General features: G+C 41.2%; 2 protein-coding genes across 2 annotated transcripts in view; both read right to left on the bottom strand.

Moving 5' to 3' along the window:
- LOC308536251 (RPA-related protein RADX-like) overlaps positions 1-931 on the bottom strand; it is a 57,505-nt gene extending 56,574 nt beyond the window's left edge. Inside the window, exon 1 of the mRNA XM_081115350.1 lies at positions 189-931. Coding sequence (XP_080971476.1) covers positions 189-858 — 670 coding nt within the window. The 5' untranslated portion in view covers positions 859-931. The remainder of the gene's footprint in view (positions 1-188) is intronic.
- An 8,750-nt stretch (positions 932-9,681) lies between these two features.
- The window catches only part of LOC308536250 (RPA-related protein RADX-like), a 57,023-nt gene continuing 43,205 nt past the window's right edge, over positions 9,682-23,499 (bottom strand). Inside the window, exons 12-14 of the mRNA XM_081115349.1 lie at positions 19,191-19,481; positions 14,764-14,931; positions 9,682-10,954 (exon numbers count right to left, since the gene is read on the bottom strand). Of these exons, the coding sequence (XP_080971475.1) occupies positions 10,824-10,954; positions 14,764-14,931; positions 19,191-19,481 (590 nt within the window). The 3' untranslated portion in view covers positions 9,682-10,823. The remainder of the gene's footprint in view (positions 10,955-14,763; positions 14,932-19,190; positions 19,482-23,499) is intronic.

The following is a 23,499-nucleotide window of genomic DNA, read 5'->3' as shown; positions in this document are numbered from 1 at the left end:
CCACTGACACAATCAAAGCAAGACAAGGGCTGTGCAAATTTCATTAAGCGAGCGTCTGTCCGTCGCTGAGGAAAAGCGGTCTAGCACTCCCGATAAACAGTACCGACCTTCCCGCTTCCTCTCCCATTAACATAAGCACCCCACAACTATGTTTACACCCCGTCCCGTGGTTCCCTCCCATTACTTACGGTCCAAATTGTATTCCTCAGGTTGCTTGTTCGTTAACCAGATATCTCCGTACGGGTCCTCGTTATTCCACAGGGCCAGGTAATGGCTCTTCCCGCCCCGTAGGGGCCTCTCGGGTATCTCCCGGTGCGCACCATTTCTGAAGGGAGTCGCTAAAGAAATGGGGTCCAAGGTCTCTCCACAGTCGACCTCATCAATGCAGAGGATGCCCTGGCCTAACCTTTTCTCGTTGTACAGACACGAGACTCTGAAAATGCTCACTGTGATGCCAGCTCTCAGGATATTCTTAGACACCAGAAAGTTTAGTCTGGGGTGGAGAAAGCACTTCTCCTGATACACCCCGTCTGCAACGGTAACGTCATAGCGGTAACGGGATTGGCTGCGCATCACGTCTCCCGGCTCTTCTTCTGACAGGTACCGCTGGACGGCCAGCACAGCGACAGGAGCCACCTCCGAGGGAGTGATCCACCGGAGAGGTGAGCCTGTTACTTGCTCAAGAACCGTTTGGATCCAGGACCTCGGCACGAGGGCACCGGCTTCAGGTCTCGCTCCTCCCGGGGCCCACGGACAATTTACCTCAGAACGCTGCGGGTCCGCCCCAGCATGCGAGGAGCCTGCCTGAGGCTGGTCTTGCTCACCTGGCATGGTGAGGAAATCGGGTGCACTCGCCATTCCTAAAACCTAATTTGCTCTGTCCAAAACTGAGAGGCGAAGAAAGAAGACGCGCCAGCCAGCGAGCGAGTGAACGGCACGACTCCGCCCCCTCAGACTGGCGAAAGCTCCCGCGCGGTCACAATCTGCGCGCGCACACGTCGGCTCTTTGGCCCCGCCCCTTGGCAGGCGCGCTCTCTACTTAGAGGTCAGGTCACTAGGCTTCGCGTGCGTGGTTACGTCGCGGGACCTCTGACCCCTGGTGGCCGCGTTACCTGCGGACCACCAGGAAAAGCACTGGTTGCCATGGTTGCCAAAGTTTAACAAGAAGGAGGGGGAGGAGCACTCAGTGACTTTTCAAGAAAGGATGGAGCCCAGACGCGATGTAAAAGAGAAGGTGACTGGAAGCGGGGTGCAAGTAATCATTTCTCAGTGTTTTCGGGGCTTTGGCCTTGGACTAGGAACAGAAAGTAAATTAGAGTTGGTTAATATACATAAATGTGATAACATGGGTTTCCTGTACTATGATTGAAACCGGATAATATATCCACACCCTTCAGGACAGTTTCTAACACAAAACGTCCATAAATGTTAGTTACGATTGCTGTTATCATTAGTATAATTGTAGAGTGCAGGGCGGACGAATTAGTGATTAAGTGCAAATGAAGACAGAAAATTAAAGAGCCGCCAAGTGGGGAGGAGGGGCAGGAAGAGATTAACCAAATAATTTATACGCCATGGACACAGATAATACTGCAGTGAAAGCTTGTGGGGGGAGGAGGTGAGACGGGGTGACGGGCGTAAAAAGGAGGAAAATGGGGACATCTGTAATACTTTCAACAATAAACATAAATTTAAAAATGTATTTATGTTTTAAACAATACCTGGCTTAACGTACAGCTAGGATATAGAATTTCAGAAACTATCTCTAAACTACAAAGAATATATAGACAGTCCTCGGGTTACGTTGGACTCAACATACGTCGTTTTGTGGTTACATTGCCATCTCCCATTTATTTATAAAAAAATAAAGTTCCGTCATTTTGACGTATGTACATATGTGCTTTATGTTTTTTATTATTTATTTACCACAAGTAAAGGTCAGGAATTGTTATCTCTCCTTTAATTTTTTTTTTTTTTTTTTACTGTTTCACTTAATTACTGCTGTGTATGTGCTTCATGTGAGTGACGCAGGTGCTTATGTAGGTGGGTTCTGACTTACGGCAAAAATCGCGTTATGCTGCGCCATAGGAATGGATCTCTGACCAAACCCGAGGACCTACCATACATGGAATGAATGTAAAGTGAGAAAGCTGGTAATAGCCAGAATTGAAAATAAAACATGTTATATGTACCCAGATGTATTAGTATACAAAGAATGTAGTAATTGCCTTAAGAATTCATTTCGAAGATGGTTATAGGCTTCTTTTAATTATATTGGTCTCCCTTTGCTTCTATTTCGTCATTATTTATTTACTACTATATGCCCAGTGCACGAAATTTGTGCACGGGTAGGGTCCCTACGCCTGGCTGGTGATCATGGCCGATCGTGGCCTTCCGGCTTCCAGCCAGGGCCCCCCTTCCTTGGCTGGTAGCTGCCGGCCAGGGTCTTTCTTCTTTCTGCGCTGCCCCCTGGTGATCAGCGCACATCATAGTGAATGATAGAATTCCCGGTCTCCTGGTTGAACTCCAGTGGGGACACTTTGCATATTCGCCTATTATATAAATAGATTGATGAAGTCCCTACTATGAGGTGGGCACTATTCTAAGGAGATGGGGATAACAGTACTCATGCTCCTTTAGTCAAGCTTTTTCTCATTGCTTGGCATGGGAGAATCTGCCATTATTCATATTTAATGAATTCACTCATTGTACACATATTTCTTGAGTATCTACTCTGGACCAGGTACAGTCTTGCTATGAAGACCAAAACACATTAGGGGAAAGGAAGTGGATGAGGCATGAATTAATATTTTTATATAGAGCATGATTAGGGAAGGGCGCTAGATATTAAGAAATTGAACAGAACAGAGACCTATAGGAAGTGAGTATATAGATATTATAGGAAAGGACGCTTGAATCACAGGGAACAGTAAAAACAGATTTTATGAGACAGGAAAATACTTGATATTTTTAAGGACATGAAAAAGTCAGAGGAGGGGTGAGGGGACAGTGGTAGGAGATGAAGTCAGAAAAGTAGACGGGTTCTGTAGGCTTTCCTCTGATTTGAGAAGAGTGACATATTACAGCTTGAGTCCCACATCTTTCATGAAGCCTCCCATGCCAATTCATTCTAGAATGACTGTTGAGTGTTTCTTTCCCACGTCCTGCGTGGGTCAGAGTTCAGAAACTGGAAGCAGAGCCGCACACAAATGAAAATGAAAAGACAAGAGATAATTGGAAATATTGGGGGACCAGGCGGGCAAGTCCACCTCAAGGGGAAGGACTTCCTCCCGTGCTCAGGCCTCACCAAGCTTTTATTGATCCTGGGACACACTCACAGCATAGCCCTTAGGCAGGTGACCCCTGGCAACAGGCAGACTAGCCCATCAGCAAGGATTTACTAATAATAAATGGGGGAGTTGTTTCAGCTACCTCTGTCTGGACAAACAAAGGTGATGCCTAGCTCCAACCTTTGCTAGGGCTTCAAAGGCACCCAGCATTCGGGGGGTTCTCTGTCTACGCTTATCAGATAGTGAAGGCAATAAACAGTTTCCCACAAATGACCTTTCTTTTTTTTGAATTTTTAAAAATTAAATTTATTGGGGTGACATTGGTTAATAAAATTATATAGGTTACAAATGTACATTTCTATAACACATCATCTGTATAGTGCAGTGATGGCGAACATTTTGAGCTCTGTGTGTCAGCATTTTGAAAAACTCTAATTTAACTCTGGTGCCGTGTCACATATAGAATTTTTTTGATATTTGCAACCATAGTGAAACAAAGACTTATATTTTTGATATTTATTTTATATATTTAAATGCCATTTAACAAAGAAAAATCAACCAAAATAATGAGTTCACATGTTACCTCTGACATGTCATTATTTAAGCTATTCAAAAGCTGTGATTGCTCTCACTGAAGAATCTCAGGTATATAGTATTTTGGGTTCTGATTAGGGCTTTATTTGGACTGAAAATGATATTCTGCATAGTTCATTTGTGTACTTATATCCAATTAAATAAAAATAATGTTTCAGTCTGGTGATCTTTTAGACTGGTTTTGGTCCCAAGGCATTCAGATTTTAGCTTAACTGAAACCTACATGAATAACACTAGCCATGTAGTCAAAGCTAATTACTTGATAGGGGGCAAGGCCTGCAAAAGCAAAAAAGGGGAGTGTGCCTGGTCAGTGTGACTCAATGGTTGAGCATTGACCTATGAACTAGGAGGCCATGGTTCGATTCCCAGTCAGGGCGTATGCCCAGGTTGCAAGCTCGATCCCCAGTGTGGGTGTGCAGGAGGCAGCCGATCAATGATTCCCTTTCATCATTGATGTTTCCATCTTTCTCTCTATCTCCCTCTCTCTTCCTCTCAGAAATAAATAAAACCATATTGTATTTTTTAAAAAAGAGAGTAGGGTGGACAAAGGAAAACTAGATTTTCCTGCACGTAAGTCATGATTAAAAAAAGATTATTTTTCTTTTATCTTGAGTGAGAGAGGAAGGGAGGAGAGGGCAAGAGAGAAACATTGATGTGAGGGTGAAACATCAATCAGCTGCTTCCTGCACAACCCCTATTGGGGATTGAGCCCACAACCCAGGCATGTGCCCTGACTGGGAATTGAACTGGCAACATTTTGGTACATGGAAGGATGCCCAACCAACTGAGCCAGGGCTAGTCACCACTTTTTAAAACAAATATTTTCATAAACATTTGGCTCAGAATATATAAAACAGAATTCTTAAAATCAAGAATTATAGTAAGAGGATTTCCCCCCATATATTCCTGTGAACAAAATCAATGTCTAAGTCATGTGGCTGTTTAGATCTATAAGAACTGAAAAAAATCTATATTTTCCAATAAAAAAAAACTATGCGTAATATTTGAATGAAAGCATCTGTAAAGGAAAGAGGAAGTACAGACAATAAAATAGCTCCCCATAAGTCTATAGAATTCCTGAGATGGGGGTAAATAGGAGTGCAGACCACTCACATGCAGGTTATTCACTGTGAATAATATGAGGAAATGCACTGTTAGGAAAAGAAGTAAAGAAAAGGGGATTTCAACCCAGTATATAGGCATGGCTCAGATTATAGCATTTTTTCAAAGAAAGACAAGAAAACCTCTATGATAGAATGTATCTATCAAGTCTCTTCTAGATCTGACATGTTAGAACTCTATGAAAATAAAATTTGTTTACAAAACATCAATTTTTAATTTCTCCTTCCTATCAGCACAATTCATGATGACACTGCACCTTGAGTAGATTAAACTGTATAGGAGGTAAGTTCAAAGTATTGGGTAAAGCTTAAGCTTTAATAAAACTAATAAGTGCTTGAAATAGTACTATATACCATTGATTTTCAAACTTGTCTGCACATTAGAATCACCTGGGGAGCTGTTAACAGTCTCGACGCCCAGGCTACACTCCAAACAGAAACTTGGTGGTGACATCTAGGCAAAGTAATTTTTAAACACTAAATTTATTGGAGTGACATTGGTTAATAAGATTATATAGGTTTCAAATGCAGAATTCTATAATACATCATCTGTATATTGCATTGTGTGTTCACCACTCCAAGTCAAATTTTCTTCCATCACTATATATTTCATCCCCTGTACCCTTTATTATCACTCCACCTCCCTTCCCTCTGGCAACTACCATAATGTTGTCTAAGTCTATGGGTTTTTGTTTATTCATTTGTTGCTTTCAGTTTTACGTGTCACATGTAAAACTGAAATAATACAGTTCTTGACTTTTCCCTTCTGATTGATTTTGGTTAGCATGTTATTCTCAAGATTCATCCATGTTTTTGCAAGTAACAGTATTTCATCTTTACTTATGGGCTGAGTACTATTCCATTGTGTATATGTACATTGTGTATATATATCTTCTTGAGCCAATCACCTATCAAGAGACACTTTGGATGTTTCCATGTCTTGGCCACTGTGAATAATGCTAATCTCAGTAATTTTAAAAATTCTCCAGGTAATACCTATATAAAGCCAAGTATGAGAACCACTGCTATATAGAAACTGGATGGGACTGTTATTTTGCAAATTTTACAAATAAGTAAGTTAAGGCCCAGCAATTCAAGTGGCTTTTCTTAAAGTTCCACAGGGATTTAGGGATAGATCTGTGACTAGCTTTAAAATCCCCACAATCTAACTTTTTATTTCTTAAATATAAAAGAAAGCAAAAACATAGGGCTAGAAATGGTATCAACATAACAATGTATAGATTAGGAATAATATAGTGAGTGGTATGACCTGGACCAAGAAAGATGTTTATATTTAATGTTCCTATTTTGGAGACTTAGCACAAATATAATACAACTAAAGGCCTGGTGCACAGAATCCGTGCACTGGAGCAGGGGTCCCTCAGCGAGCCTGTGCCCTCTCATAGTCCGGGACCCCTCAGGGGATGTCTGCCTGAGGGGAGTGGGCCTAAACCGGCAGGCAGACATCCCTCTCACAGTCCAGGAGCCCTCACTCCTTACTGCCCGCCTGCTCGCTGCTCCTTACTGCTTGGCTCACTACTCCTTAGCGCTGCCACGGAGGTTGGAAAGGCTCCTGCCACTGGCACTGTACTCACTAGACGTGAGCCCGGCTTCTGGCTGAGCAGCGCTCCCCCTGTGGGAGCACACTGACCACCAGGGGGCAGCTCCTGTGTTAAGCATCTGCCCCCTGGTGGTCAGTGCACATCATAGCGACTGATTATTCTGGTTGTTGCGCCTTAATGGTTGCTTAGGCTTTTACTATATAGACTAGGGGCCTGGTGCACGAAATTCGTGCACTGGGGGGGGGTGGTCCCTCAGCCCAGCCTGCCCCCTCTCACATACTGGGAGCCCTCAGGGGATGGCCTAGTGATGGCTTAGGCCCACTCCCTGCTCCCCTTGGGGATAGGGCCTAAGCCGCAGTCTGGCCTCCCTTTGTGGGAGGTGACCAGGCTGATCAGGGGAAGGCACCAGCCCCATCACCCTGCTTCTACAGCCACTGCCAGTCACCGCAGTCAGCAAGGTTTTTCATCAACATGGACTCCAGTCCCTTCACCATGAAACAATGACAACTTTCTTTAGGCATTTTCAAGATGTGTCTTTCATATAATAATAATTCCTTTATTTTTTTTATCCTCACCTGAGGATATGTTTCCATTGATTTTTAAAGAATGTGGAAGAGAACGGGAAAGACAGAGAGAAACAGCAAAGTGAGAGGAACACTTTGATTGGTTGCCTCCTGCATGAGCCCTGACCTGGGCCCTGGCCAGGGAGGAGCCTGCAAACTAGGTACATGCCCTTGCTCAGAATTAAACTCAGACCCTGCCATCAGCAGGCCAAGGCATTATCCACTGAGCCAAACCAGCTAGGGTAGGATATGACATTTCTTAGACCTCCAGCAGCCGACCTTCGTTTTTTTTGCCAGGAGTGTGGTGAAAAACCTAGATCACCTATTTGGATTCTTATTACCCAAGTTACTAAGAATATTACCAGTGGCATGCAGGGAGCTTAACCAATGAGCGGTCAGAAAAGGTGTTTCCTCTGTAGTTCACACCAATCGCCGGCTTGCGCGCCCCTCCCACACCCCGCGTCCCAGGCCTGATGCCTCTGGCCCAGGCTTCAGGCCTGGGCAGAGGACCCCCATCTCCCCCGGATCACCAGCTCTGCCCTGGCCCAGGTCTGATGCCTCGGCCAGAGGTGTCGACCCCCATCACCCTCCAATCGCCAGATTGACCCCTTGCCCTGGCCTGACGCCTTGGCCAGAGGCATCAGGCCTGGGAAGGGGACCCCCAGACCCCTCTGATTGCTGGCTCTGCCCCCTGCCCAGGCTTGATGTCTCTGGTCCAGGCTTCAGGACTGGGCAGGGGACCCCCATCTCCCCCCGATCATCGGCTCTGCCCTTGCCCAGGCCTGACACTTCAGCCAGAGGCATCAACCCCCATCACCCTCCGATTGCTGGATTGGCCCCTTGCCCAGGCCTGACGCCTCCACCAGAGGTGTCAGGCCTGGGCAGGGGACACCCATCTCCCCCCGATCACCGGCTTCTGGGGACAGCCTGCAGCCCGGGATGGCAGCTCACACTGGCGGCTGCGCTGTCCCGCCCTGCCTGCAGTATGCAAATTAGCCACCATCTTTGTTGGCGGTTAATTTGCATATCATGCTGATTATCCAATGGGAGGTGTAGTGAAGGTACAGTCAATTACCATGTTTGTCTATTATTAGGTAGGATACTAGAGGCCTGGTGCATTAAATTCATGCACGGGTAGGGTCCCTAGGCCTGGCCAGAGATCAGAGCTGATTGGGGCCTTCTGGCTGCCAGCTGGGCCTCCCTTCCTCAGCTGCCGGCCACCAGCCAGTGCCTTCCTTCATTCCATGCTGCCCCCTTGGTGGTCAGCGCATGTCATAGCAAGTGATAGAACGCCTGGTCTCCCAGTCTAACTCCCAAGGGGACACTTTACATATTATCCTTTTATATATAGAGATGACTTTACTCAAATGTAATCTCAAATAAGTGGAATCATAATATAGTCCCCAAATCTTCTTTTATTTATTAATTTTAAATCTTTTTTCCTACAATTACTTTACTGAAAACAGTTTCATACTGAAATAAGCAGGACTAATACATATTTTACCTCCCATTAATTTACCTGCAAATTCTTGGGTAGCAATGCTTAAAAGAGAAATAAAGAAAGAAAATGTAACTGAAAAGGTAACTAGTGAAATAGCAACCAGCTCAATTATAAACCATGTAAATAACTTAATAATAATATAATTGGTTATAATCTATAGTCCATATTACCACATGGTTTCTAGCTAAAAACATCAAATGTTATTAGTATCGCCAAATAAGGGTTTCAAATTTCTTAAAATCTCTTTTTTTTTTTAAATGAATGCAATATATTTCCAACAAAGACATAAGAATGGCAGAGAGAACATGCGCTAATGTTCTTCTTTCAATAGCTTACCAAAGGATTTCAATGTGCATATCTCATGTGCCATATAAAATTAGAAACCTCAGTAAGAGACTGTGGTCCCTGGTAGACTATGAAATATTTCATAATTTACTCATTGCCTTGTTAATATGAATGTGATGTCACAGTAGTATATTTGTGTTGACTTTGGAATTAATGAACACATTGACACTTGAAGATAAGTTCTTCTGTGGGTAGTTTGCTATTCTTCTTAGGAAACTGCCACAGTAGTGATCTAATTTTGCAACATCCAGAAATAATTACACATACGTTTAACTCCAAATTTGGATAGAAATATCAATAGAACATAACATAAACTGCCAGGGAATTTGCCTTTAAAAATTCTAAATTTAAAAAAGTTCATATATCTCATTCAATATGACAACAGAAATTATACCTGTTAAAATGTGTGGTTTTGAAATCTTAGCCTGAGGTTTTAGTCAATAACTTCTGAAGTATTATTTTCCCCTTCCCCAACATTTATGTGGCACTAAAATTGATTTGCCTTATAAAGTTTATGATAACTAAAAACAAAAACCCAGCTTTTGTTTGATAAAATAACAATCTTCAACCCATATGTAAGAATCATTTTGGCTTATTCAGTAAGTACATATAAGTCTCTCATGGCCAAAAATATATATGAAAGAAAGAAATTAAATCCATTCAAAATAAGACAGGTGACCAAAAAAGTTATTGCTTTTTAAATTCTTTAATAACACACTCAGAATTTTACCATGAGGAGGATTCACAATTCTAATTAACATTTAAACACAATTATAAAAACAAAAGACCAAACACATTTATGGACAAACTGCAGCATCTGTCTTTAGGTTCATACGCTGCCAAATACATTTTAAATGTATAGCATATGAAGTTACAGACCAATAAGGCTAGAAGGAAACCCCAAAAATTAATAGCTTAACTATAATCAAATTCATCTTGATACAGAGTAATTTTTAACTCATGTGTTGGTCATAGATACACATAGATGTCAACCATAGGGCCTTGTAAATGTGGAAGGCCACTTACATTTAAAATGAAGTATAATAGACAACCAGAATAAAATCAATTTCCTTAGTTACCGTTTTCATAGTTTGAATATGAGCACCTAAAATGTTAATATGAGATAAAAATTTCACTATTTAAGCTCACATTACATGTACCCAAATTACAACTGAATACAGCAAAAATTTAGATACACAGTAGCCTCTGGTTTTAAAATAACAGACTGGTGAAAACATTTAGAAATTCAGATGATATGAAGTCACAATAGGGAGTGGAAAACCTTAAGACAATTTAATTCATTCACATTGCACAGCTGACTAAACTAAAGAATGGGGCAAGGAGACCATAACAATTGTTGTGTGCTTTTGAAAATGACAGAAACTACCTTAGTTGTAAGAAATGCAGATTGACCATTTTAGAAGCATTTAATCTTCAAATTAGCAACTCAAAACTTGCCATTATAGGTGAATAAAAGTTGCAGGATGTCAAATGTCTATGTAGTTACTCTTCTGAAGTCAAGATGCCCTATGCTGAGGCTTTAGAACAAATTTACACTTCACAAATAAGACAGTGAACATAAATTATTAAAAGTCAAGATAATAGTCATATCGAAGTAAGGTAAATTTTCTTGATACACAAAAATTTTTCTAATGACTGGTTCAGTAATGAACTTAAAATGAAGTCTGTTAACTCCAAATACAAGACTAACATTAAACTACTTAATAACTTGGGAGCTTATGTAATATTCTTGCAGAAAAACAGTTATCAAAATTACCAACAAAATGATAGACTATAATTAATGCATTGCCTTATTTAACAATCTGTAATAATTCCATTTGCTAATTTTAAGGAGCATTATCTGGTCTATAAATTTTATGTAAACAGACTTCTACATTGTTGTTACCCAAATTACAGATATCCAAGATACAGATGACATGCACTCTATCCAGTTTAGTTACTGCTTTTATAATATCACCTAAAAATAAAAAGCAGATGGTAAGTATTGTAAAATAATTAAATATTTACTTTTATTTAATATCACATAAACTGATATTTTTTCTTATAATATTAACCCTGTGCTTCATCTTCTTCCTCTTCACTCTAATTCATCACACACATTCATCAAAAGTATGCTGTTATAACTTCCACAGATAACAGTGAATACATCAAACAGATGCTGCCAGTAATGTCAAGATATGGGCTGGTACTTCAAAGCCATATTTAGTTATATTTATTTTTTATTTTTTATACTGGAGCAATGCAAATCTACATATTTTCAAGGCAATAAAAAGAAACTAGTTCATAAAAAATGTTTAAAGAGATGACACCAATGCTATACTATAAGGCACTGCATTACATTATTCTGTACTTATTTTTACCTGTCAGGTTGACCTTTCACTTTGGAAAAATTGGAGGAATGAAAAAGTTTTAAATCAGACAGATCTGAGTTCAAGTCCCAGCTGTTACCCATGCTAGTAAATCTGATTTTCAGTGTAATCATCTTTAAATATAGGAAAATAATATTCACATTGCAAGGTTCTTATTATTAGAGTTAGTCATAACTTATAAAAATGTTCAGGCACAGTGCATGGCACAAAGCTAAAGTGACACATTGTCAATAGGATTTTATATTAATCCTCACCTGAGGATATGTTTTTATTGATTTGAGAGAGGAAGGAAGGGAGAGCGAAACATCAATTGGTTGCCTCTCGCATGCACCCCAAATGGGGATCAAACCTGCAACCTAGGTATATGCTCTGACCAGGAATTGAACCCAAAACCTTTCAGTGTGTGGGATGATGTTCCAACCAACTGAGTCACCTGGCCAGGGCACATTATTAATAATCTTATGTGATGAAAAAGAAAATAAATCACCTCACTTTTGATTACCCTATCACTTTTCTTTTCTAGTGATTTTTGCCCTTCATCTCCCAAATATTAACCAGATATTTTCATGTGACGATGTTAGTGACTGTTGGAAGAATATTGGCACTAGAAACTAGTAGGTAGCTGAGAATTTTGCCTTGATATTCTTCAATAATAACATATACATATAGCAGGAAAAAAAGTGACAGAAATGGATATTGTATGAAGTAAGAAAATAAGTGTACGAATATTTAAAGTGCCTATTAGGGCACTAACTAAGGAATCTGGAATTTTTGGAAGTTTAAGGAGCTGCAATGTAAGAAGTAATACTGCAGGTCGACTAATAATCATTTCTAAAATAGACTGTGGGAAAATAAAAACCCCTCGTCACATAAAATTAGCTATTCATGTTCAGTTTACAGTAAGCGTTAATACCAAAAGCTACTTATTCATCAGGCACAGCTCTTAAGACTTGTTTAAAAACAACATACACTCAAGAGTTTCATCAGCATAGAAAGACCATAGATAATAAAGGCTTTCTTAAAATATAACTTAAATGTAATATCCTTATAAGCTCAATGAAACCTTCTAAAAACTTTACCACATGCTTAGGAAATAGAAATAACAAAAAAAAAGTGAATAAGGTAATCATGGACACATAATTTTATAGGTATATATAAATAATTTTGGTATATAGAAATAAGTTTGGCATTATGTAGTAGCCTAAACAGTTGGTTGAAGAGTTTCACTACTGGGATTACATATACTCCTAGCACTCCTCAAGGAGTTTATTGCATAGCACTTGAATAACTAAACGTTTATAAGAGAAAACAATTGTACTATGCTATGCTATGGAGGTATTAAAATTTCAGGCAATTATAAGGTGAAAGAATAAATCAGTGATGGCGAACCTATGACACGTGTGTCAGAGGTGACACGCGAACTCATTTTTTTGGTTGATTTTTCTTTGTTAAATGGCATTTAAATATATAAAATAAATATCAAAAATATAAATCTTTGTTTTACTATGGTTGCAAATACCAAAAAATTTCTATATGTGACACGGCACCAGAGTTAAGTTAGGGTTTTTCAAAATGCTGACACGCCGAGGTCAACAGGTTCGCCATCACTGGGATATATTGTCTCATCTGAGTTAAAAGGAGAGAAGATTAGAAATTTGCACTGCTCCCATGTACATACCACTTAGGTCCAATACTTACATTCAGAATCCTATCTAATAAAGAGGGAATATGCTAACTAACCCTCACACCAATGCAAAGATGGTGGCGCACACAGTCAATAAGGAGGAAATATGCAAATTGACTGCCCCACCCTCAACGATGGCAGTGCCCACAGCCACAACATGGCTGGCAGGGGAGGGCAGTTGTGGGAAATCAGGCCAGTCAGGAGGGGAGGGCAGTTAGGGGCAACCAGGCCAGCAGGGGAGGGCAGATAGGGGCGACTGGGCAGGCAGGGGAGGGAGGGCAGTTGGGGGGGACTAGGCTGGCAGGAGAGAGCAGTTAGGGGCGACCTGGCCTGCAGGGGAGGGAAGTTGGGGGTGACTGGGCCGGCAGGGAAGGGAAGTTGGGGGTGACCGGGCCAGCAGGGGAGGGCAGTTAGGGGCGACTGGGCCGTCAGGGGAGCAGTTAGGCGATCAGGCTGGCAGGGGAGTGGTTAGGGGGTAATCAGGCTGGCAGGCATAAGTGGTTAGGGGCAATCAGGCAGGCAGGCAGGTGAGCAGTTGGGAGCCAGCAGTCCCGGATTGTGAGAGGGATGTCTGACTGCCGGTTTAGGCCCGATTCCACAGGGATCGGGCCTAAACCGGCAGTTGGACATCCCCGAGGGGTCCCAGATTGGAGAGAGTGCAGGCTGGGCTGAGGGACATCCCCTCCCTCAGTGCACAAATTTAGTGCACCAGGCCTCTAGTTGCATTATAAGAGAAAACCCTTGAGTTAAAAAAAAATTTTTTAGAGAGAGAGGAAGAGGGATGGAGAGATGAAAAAATCGACCAGGTGTTCCTGCACACCCCCTACTGGGGATCGAGCCTGAAACCTAGGCATGTGCCCTGACCAGGAATCAAACCAGGGACCTCTTGGTTTATAGGTGGACTCTCAACCACTGAGCAACACCAGCCAGGCTATAAGAGAACACAGTTAATGCTTGCCTGGAATAAAAACCATTAATCCATTCTATTTTGTTTAAAATATATATTTTCACCCTAGCCGGTTTGGCTCAGTGGATAGAGCATTGGCCTACAGACTCAAGGGTCCCAGGTTCGATTCCGGTCAAGGGCATGTACCTTGGTTGCGGGCATATCCCCAGTAGGGAGTGTGCAGGAGGCAGCTGATCGATGTTTCTCTCTCATCGATGTTTCTAACTCTCTATCCCTCTCCCTTTCTCTCTGTAAAAAATCAATAAAATATATTAAAAAAATAAAATATATATTTTCACTTATAAGTCTTGGGGTACATTTATAAAATAATTCTTCAAACTGTATTAAATGTTAAGGCTAAAATATTTATAGCAGGGGTGGGGAACCTTAAACCTTTTTTTCTTCCAAGGACTACTTGGATATTTATAACATCATTTATGGGCCAAACAAAATGATTAACTTAAAAATTATGTTGCTATGAAAAAAGCTCCTAGATTTATTGAATTTCTTGTCCCACCTGTGGTTTCCTTGGCAGGGCCAGACCTAATGATACACCTGGCAGACCAGACGGTCCCCACCTCTGCTTTATGTAAAAACATCTTAAGGTTAGGACTGTTTACAATATTTTTTTTCCTTTTTATTGAACATATTGGGGTGACACTGGCTAACAACACTAGACCGGTTTCAGGTGCACCATTCCACAAAACATGACCATTTACAATACTAATTTTATTTTCTGAATGAAAAGAGCACTGAGACGGTCATACCTGCAAGGGCTCTTGGACGTGGCATCCTCCCAGAATCAGTTACTTCCTGTGGATACACACAGCTGTAATTCATACAGGATAATAATGTGTCTATTTGAGGTGTTTGGATATCTTCTGGACAGTACAGGGGTAGAAATGCAACATCAATTGCTCTCTCGTGGTTCAGACCTTTAAAGAAAAATTACACTTTATTAAAGGTTAGTGGGTTAGTATATGGTGCTAATGAGGCCAAGTTGCTGATTTGATCCTAATATATGCCAAATAGCTTCACACCTATAAAAGACAGTTTGAGCCCTGGCTGGTGTGCTCAGTGGTTGGGGCATTGGTCCACACACTGAAGGGTTGAGGGTTTGATTCCCAGTCAAGGGCATGTGCTTGGGTTGCAGGTTCATTTCCCAGCCCGGGTCTGGGCATGTGTGGGAGGCAGCCAATTGATGTGCGATGTGTCTCTCACATTGATGATCTCTATTTCTCTTTCTCTCTCTCTCTCTCTCTCTCTCTCTCTCTCTCTCTCTCTCTCTCTCTCTCTCTCTCCCTTCCCTCCGTCCATCCTCTCTCCTCCCTCCCTCCCTTCCTCATTTCCTTCTCCCTCCCTCCCTCTCTCCCTCCCTCCTTTCCACTCTATCCTCAGGTGAGGATAAAAAAAAGACAGTTTGAAAACTGTGGCCTAAACTCTTAGCTGTGCAAACATTTATGAATACATGTTATTGGTTGAAAGAGGAGACAGTTCAGTGCAGTCTTTCACCACTGCTGGAAAAAAAATTTCAAAAAATTTTCTCTACTGATGAAAGGTTGAAGGTTAAAATCTTAATACGCAGAGAACAGCCTCGTCACATAAATGAAAACTTGTATAGTGCTTTCTTCATCATTCATGAGAAAACTATTGGTTCTCTCATTGCCATTTGGACTTAAGGATATACTGGTATGGTATGGTATGGTATGGTATGGTATGCACCATAATAACTAGGTCCAATCTGTCCTCAAATATATGTGTCAATAACTTACTCTTAGGGCTATAAGAGGCTGCAGTAGAAAAGAGGCTATAGGGGACCAACCAAACTGAATCCTGACCTACTACTGTCATCTTTTTACATGGGTCAATGTCAGTTAGGGTGGACAAAAGACTCCCTAGAGGCAAGGGTCTGAGCTGGGTACTAAAGGATGAATAGCTTTTAAGTAAACAGGAGGGTATTTCAGGCAGGGAATGGAGTAGCCAAAAGTATAGGCCAGAGTAAGGAGCCCATTGTGGCTGAAGCAAGGGTAAACACACAGAACAAAACTATATGAATTCTATCTAGTTACCCAAACCAGAAACCTGGGAGCTATCCGTAACTCCTCCCTTTCATTCTTCCATGATATGTGTCACAGGGTCCTATAGATTCTATGACCTTAATATCTCTCCTATTCATCCTTACAGAGATTCTTAACTATTTAGCATGATCCAATGATGTGTAAACAAAGTCCTTCCTGTTGAGTTGTGAACTAATCTAGAAATTCAAATCCATTATTTGCTTTTTATGGGCAAATGACACAAAATTCCATAGCTTTAAGGTAACATACGACTAAGGGCTAAAGATTTGTAGGGAATTACTAAAATTTGGTTTTCATAAACTAAAATAGCCATGATATCTAGAATTTACTGAGGATTCCAACTCAGTATTACAACAAGTATAGCTACCTCATGAAACTTAGCAATGCTGCAAAACCCTTGTAAATGTGCACATTCGGGTGTCTTATTTCCTTGACGCTAAGATTAAATTTAACTCTCAGATATAACTCTCATCAATTTAATAAGTATTTTATTTTACTTATTTATTTTCTTAAATATATTTTTATTGATTTCAGAGAGGAAGGGAGAGGGAGAGAGAGATAGAAACATCAATGATGAGAGGAAATCATTGATTGGCTGCCTTCTGCACACTCCCTACTGGGGATCGAGCCTGCAACCAGGGCATGGGCCCTTGACCAGAATCGAACCTGGGACCCTTCAGTCCACAGGCTGATGCTCTGTCCACTGAGCCAAAACACCTGGGGCTAATACGTATTTTAAATAAAAAGTAAACACTGCATTCAATGCTTCCATTGACCATAAAATGCAGTCCAACTTGCAAATGTGAAAGAAAATATGCTTTGAAATTGAGAAATATCTGAGATTGGAAATCCTGATATTTTCAGGAAGATAGTTTTATTATCAGCATGTCATTGATACTCCTTTCAGTTAATTCCTAAACTGTAAATGAAAGTGATTTAGATTCTATACTATTAATAATAATAGAGGCCGGTGCACAAAAATTCGTGCACTTGGGGGGGGGGTCCCTCAGCCTGGCCTGCATCCTCTCGCAGTCCAGGACCCCCAGGGGATGTCCACCTGCCAGTTTAGGCCCCCTCCCTGGGAGATCAGGCCTCAGCTGGCAGACAGACATCCCTCTGGCAGCCTGGGAGCCGCAGTCGGACATCCTTAGTGCCGCCAAGGAGGCCGGAGAGGCTCCCGCCACTGTTGCTGTGCTTGCAGCCATCAGCCTGTCAGCCCGGCTTGTGACTGAGTAGGGATCCCCTGTGGGAGCACACTGACCACCAGGGGACAGCTCCTGCATTGAGCATCTGCCCCCTGGTGGTCAGTGCATGTCATAGCCACCTGTCCTTCCCATTTGTTCCGCCTTCAGGGTCAATTAGCATACTATCCTTTTATTATATAGGATTTGTGAGTTCTTTGGTTAAAACTAGAATTCAGAGTTTTGTTAGAGAAATAAATAGGGTTCCTACATATGTTCGTCTTCTCTGTAATAGAAAACTAAGGAAACATAATTTTTATGGCCTGACTTCAACCTAGCCAGAAAGTAGGACTAGAAGATATCCAAATTTCTTTTAACTCTAGCAAAATATCTCACCAGGAAAAAATCCCTTTTTTCCCTTCTTGCCAGAAAGCAGACATAAAATTGATGTCAAATGATAGAATTTTGGTTATTTCCAAGTACCTAGAAACACCTATTTTTTCTTTTCTTTTAAATATTCTGTTTTGTTTCATCCATACATGGCTTATTTTTCACTGTCTTTTATCCCTGTTAACCACTTTAAGTCATTGAAAACAGGCAAGATATAAAACAGTATAGTTATAATATGAATTAAAAGTGGTTGGCAGAATGATAAATTTGCCTTCTTCACATTTGATTCTTGCTTTTATGTGGTGCATAGCAAAAGCCTCAAAGGTTTACAATTACTAGTAAGACAGTGGAGATGTTTAATGAACCAGTACCTTGTTAAAAAGAAGAAAAATATTCAAATTATGTGTTTCCAGATGAACTCATTATTTCCATGGTTACTTTTTTGTGATATAAGGGAAATTGTTGCTGTAATATTTGTTTCCTAGATATAAAACTAAGATGGATAAACTTGACCCCAAAAGACGAAGTAATGCAGTCTAGTGAAAAAAAGAATCTGAAATTTATATGTAAGACTCCCTAACAGAGTGAATAGAAATTCACACTTTTCATAGATTATACACATGTATGTACATATTTATGTGTAAGAAGGTAGGGGAAGTGGGAATGGGAGAGAGTAAAGGAGAAAAAAGGAATCTTGATAAAGGTCAAGGTAATTCATTCCAGTAGTCCAGATATAAAAATCTATGAACTGCAGTTTCTTTCAGGCATTAAATTCATTTGCCAATGATTTTTCCTTATTCTTTCATTTTAAGGTAACAAGATCTTTCTTTAAAACACAAATAGAAATAAAATGTTTTCCTTGACTGAGATTAGCTCATGTTGGCTAAAATTTTATAATAGAAATATTTTTGTGTACATTTTCACTCATTAAAAACAAACTTAAAAATAAATATACAAAAATATATTGGTTCCTTTACAATTTTATAAGTTCTGTAGCTACTTCTCTATTTTCAACAACCTGAGGAAATTACCTTATTTCCCTTATCAGACAGGGGATGTTTATTCAGTAGTTTCTTTCTGTTCAACCTGTGTTACTTGAGAATTTTATTTTCTTCAGGGCTAAACAGACTCCTGTTTATAGGAGCATCTATTGATTACTACCCTTTTCTCTTTAACCTACATTTTACCTTTCGATGGTTCAGATGCTCTGAGTAAGAGACAGAGAATATGGGTAAGAAAGTGGTGCCTAACAGAGAACAGAATCCATTTTAGAAGTAGTCAGTCTGGGATGAGGAAAGTTCCCTAGGTTCCCAATCTTTTTCCCCCAAATACTTTCCAAAGACTTGCAATGTTTAAGAGCCCACAGTTAGAGCTTAATGTATTCTAGAAGTAGTGCTCTACTCCTTTGGTTTGAACCAAACAAGAGCACTCTTTGAGCTTAATTTTTTTTGTGAGGGCACTTAATTTTTTTTGAAGCAAAATACTATCATCTATATTGAAAATATGTTAAATGAATATATCCAAAGGGAAAAACAGTTGACTTACCAAGGATGGTTACTTTAAAATGTCCAAGACTTTGGGCACTCTTAAAATCACTAAGTTTTGGGGGCCTTTCTTCTGGTGCTATGTATTTTGCAGGCTGACAATTATACTGCTGAATAAGAAAATTTTTGTGTTCGAAATTAAATTTCCGTGGAATACTTTCAGGATAAAGAAATCCGTAACGTAGGTGCTCTCTTAAGCCAAACTGTTTCTCTCTCCACAGCTGACTTTCCCATATATGAGTTAGAGTTTTTCTGGCTTTCCATTTAATACCAGTGCTTGCACTTTCTCTACCTGTTAAAGACACAATAAAATAAACACAATTGACCTATAAATTAACCAAATCAAGCCATTTTCTACCAAAAAAAAGCAGATTAAAGAGAAATAGTTAACTTTAAAAATCTAACAACCACCTACAAAATGCAGATTGAATATCTAAAAGATATTTATTAAAGTGAGGAAAGAACAAAATTCACTTTCTAAATAAACTTTTACTCTAAAGTATTAAAAAGTAATATTGTTTTCTTTGCTAATGGCTTTATGGAGATTTGTTAATTATCTTCTTTATACTTTTTCTGTATTTTCTAAATGTTCATAAATAAACATATATTCCTTTTATATTCAGTGACAAGTTCAAGGTAAAACAAATTCGTGAGATTAATAACCTTTAGAGATGGGACCACCGCTCACTATTGGTGGAATTTAAGATTAAAACAATATTTTGTTCATCTTTGCTGAACAAAAAGTAGCCTGAACAAATACAAGACAGTCTTTTTCTCGGATATAACTCTCCTTCAAAAGGACCATTTATTTATGACACCTGTTTCAGATATAACTGACATATGGAAAACAGGAGGGAACTAAATTGAGATAAAAGATTGCTTCAATTCTGGATTGTTCTCTAACATCAAGTTAATTTATCATTTATGTACAGTTTGTCTAACACAGTTTCTAAGGCAGAATATAATACCTCCCCCACACATTATGACATTCATTCATTCAGCAAATAATTATTAAATACCTATTATGTACTAGACACTGTCCTAAGGAATTTTGTGAAATACGATTTTAATTGAATAATATACCCTGGAAACTGAAAATATTTGGTATAATCAGAAAAAAATAGATTTTGGAACAAGACCCTCATGTTGTCAGTTCTGCTAGCTGAGGAAAGCTGACAACAACTCTGTTTCAAAGTTTACCATGGCTGCTGAATTGCTTCCATGTAGGCTGCTTATGCCTTGCTATTCATTATTACCCTAGCGTTAAAAAACACACACAACAACAACCTTGATGAGGCAGAAAAGAGCATCAACAGTAAGGTTTCAATTTGATTGATGTACGACCGCTACCCTTCCCATTGGCTAATCAGGGCAATATGCAAATTAACTGCCAGCCAAGATGGTGGCCGGCAGCCAGGCAGCTTGAAACTAACATGAGGCTTGCTTGCTTCAGTGACGGAGCACTCCAACGTTCCCCACCTGCCGCTGAAGGCCTCTGAGCTGCAAGCAACTATGTAACAAACATAGAAGCTAAACAAAACCCCAGAAACCTGCCAGGCTTCAGCCAGCAGGATCGCAACATTGTAAGCAAAGGCCAGAAACCTACTTTCAGCAGCGGAGGCCTAAGAGCCGGAGCCAAGCCTCAAAGCTAAAGCTGGCCCAGAATAAAAAAGAAAAAAAGAAAAAAAGGAGCGGTTGGGAGCTTCAGTCACCCCCAGCCAGAAAACAGCCCTCAGCTCCTCACCCAGATTGGCCAGGCACCCCAGTGGGGACCCCCACCCTGAAGGGTGTGTGACCAGCTGCAAACAGCCATCAACCCCTCACCCAGGCTGGCCAGGCACCCCAGTGGGGACCCCCACCCTGAAGGGTGTGTGACCAGCTGCAAACAGCCATCAACCCCTCACCCAGGCTGGCCAGGCACCCCAGTGGGGACCCCCACCCTGATCCAGGACACCCTTCAGGGCAAACCAGCCAGCCCCACTCATGCACCAGGCCTCTACCCTATATAGTAAAAGGGTAATATGCCTCCCAGCACCGGGATCAGTGGAGCCGCGAGGCCTCCCAGCACCGGGATCAGCGTGTCAGGGGGTAGTGCCCAAACCCCCTGATCGCCCTGCGGCTCTGTGTGTGACAGGGTCTGGCGCCCCAAACCCCTGATCAGCCCTGCTCTGTGTGTGACAGGGTGCGGTGCCCCAACCCCCCACCCCCCATGGGCCCTTCTCTGTGTGTGATGGGGTAGAGCCATAACCTCCCAATCGGCCCTGCCCTGAGTGTGAGAGTGGCGGCACCCCAACCCCCTGATCGGCCCTGCTCTGTGGGTGATAGAGGGTGGCACCCCAACCCCCTGATGGGCCCTGCTCTGTGAGTGACAGGGGGTGGCACTGCAACCTCCCCATCGACCCTGCCTTGAGTGTGACAGGGGATGGTACCCCAACCCCCCAATCGGCCCTACCCTGAGCGTTACTGAGGGTGGAATCACAACCTCCCGATTGCCCTGCTCTGTGTATGACAGGGGGCAGCGCCCCAACTCCCCAATCGGCCCTGCTCTGAGCCCGACCAGGGGCTGCACCTAGGGTTTGGGCCTGCCCTCTGCCACCCGGGAGCAGGCCTAAGCCAGCAGGTCGTTATCTCCCGAGGGGTCCCAGACTGCGAGAGGGCACAGGCTGGGCTGAGGAACCCCCCTCCCCGCCAAGTGCACAAATTTTTGTCCACCGGGCCTCTAGTACTACTTTTCCTTACTAACTTTATTCCATATTCTTAGACTACTTTTTGGGTTACTTTTTAAAAAAATATTTGTATTGATTTCAGAGAGGAAGGGAGAAGGAGAAAGAGAGAGATAGAAACATCAATGATGGGAGTGAATCATTGATAGGCTGCCTCCAGCACACCCCTGACTAGGGATAGAGCCTGCAACCAGGGCATGTGCCCTTGACTGGAATCGAACTCGGGACCCTTCATTCGGCAGATCAATGCTCTATCCACTGAGCCAAATCAGCTACTTTTTGGTTTCTTAAAACTCACAAGAGACTTACTAAAATTTTATTACAAGGTAAAATACTAGATTAAATTATAATAAAAGATGAAGAAGATGAATATATACTTCTAACCAGGAATTTAAAATACTGAAATATTCCAAGACTCTTTAAACTCAAAATTCAGTTGATGAATTCATTTAACATCTCATAAAATGCTTGACAACAAAAATAATAAAATATTTAATCACACATGAAAAGGAAAGGAATCAATCAATGCCAACAGAAAAACTCAGTTAATAGTATTAGACTAAACTGAGAATTGGGCAATGATTTAATATTTTTACTTTCTAGAAATAAATCTCCCCTCCCCAAACTAATAAGTACATAATTAGAGCAGCAATAAGTAGCTACGACAATGTTCCAAGTTATATTGTGTGTTCATGATTGACTTGTTAAAAAATATAGCATGCAAAGAACAAGTTATAGGTTATTTCAATTTTTAAAATTGAATAATTACATTTACCTTATAAAAAATCCTGTGGTTGACCCTGGCAGGAATAACTCAAAATATTTTCTATGCCTATTTTCTTTTTTTAAAAATATATTTTATTGGTTTTTTACAGAGAGGAAAGGAGAGGGATAGAGAGTTAGAAACATCGATGGGAGAGAAACATCGATCAGCTGCCTCCCGCACACCCCCCACTAGGGATGTGCCCGCAACCAAGACACATGCCCTTGACCGGAATCGAACCTAGGACCCTTCAGTCCGCAGGCCAACGCTCTATCCAGTGAGCCAAACCGGTCAGGGCTATGCCTATTTTCTTTTTGTAGTGTTAATATTAAGGACTGGCAAGGTACAAATATTTATAGTAAGAATTCCTCTGAAAAATCATGCTTTTTATTTTTTAACTAGAGGCCCGGTGCACAAAAATTTGTGCACTCAGGTGGGTCCCTCAGCCCGCCCTGTGCCCTCTCGCAATCTGGGGCCCCTTGGGGGCCCCTTCCCCTGGCTGCTGGCACCAGTTTTTCTCCGGCGCCTGGAACCCAGGCCTTCGCTCTTCGCCGGGAGGGGCCCGCACAGTGGGCGAGGGCCTTAGCTCTTTTAAAAATACTTCTGAATGTTTGGTAAATAACCCTGTAGGAATCTACTTTCTGAAACATGTTGGTTGTTAAGGGCTGATTTGGGTAATCAACAAAATGTATGTTAAAACCCTAATTCCCAGAACCTCAGAATGTACCTGTATATAGAGATAAGATCTTTAAAGAGGGGATTACATTAAATGGAGGCAGTTCCAGTGGGACCCTTAGCCCATCTCACTGAAGTCCTTATCAGAA

Source organism: Myotis nattereri, assembly GCF_964212035.1.
Source record: "Myotis nattereri genome assembly, chromosome: X".
NCBI classification, from domain to species: domain Eukaryota; kingdom Metazoa; phylum Chordata; class Mammalia; order Chiroptera; family Vespertilionidae; genus Myotis; species Myotis nattereri.
Note: the sequence above shows the minus strand (reverse complement) of the source record. Positions and strands in the feature narration are given on the sequence as shown.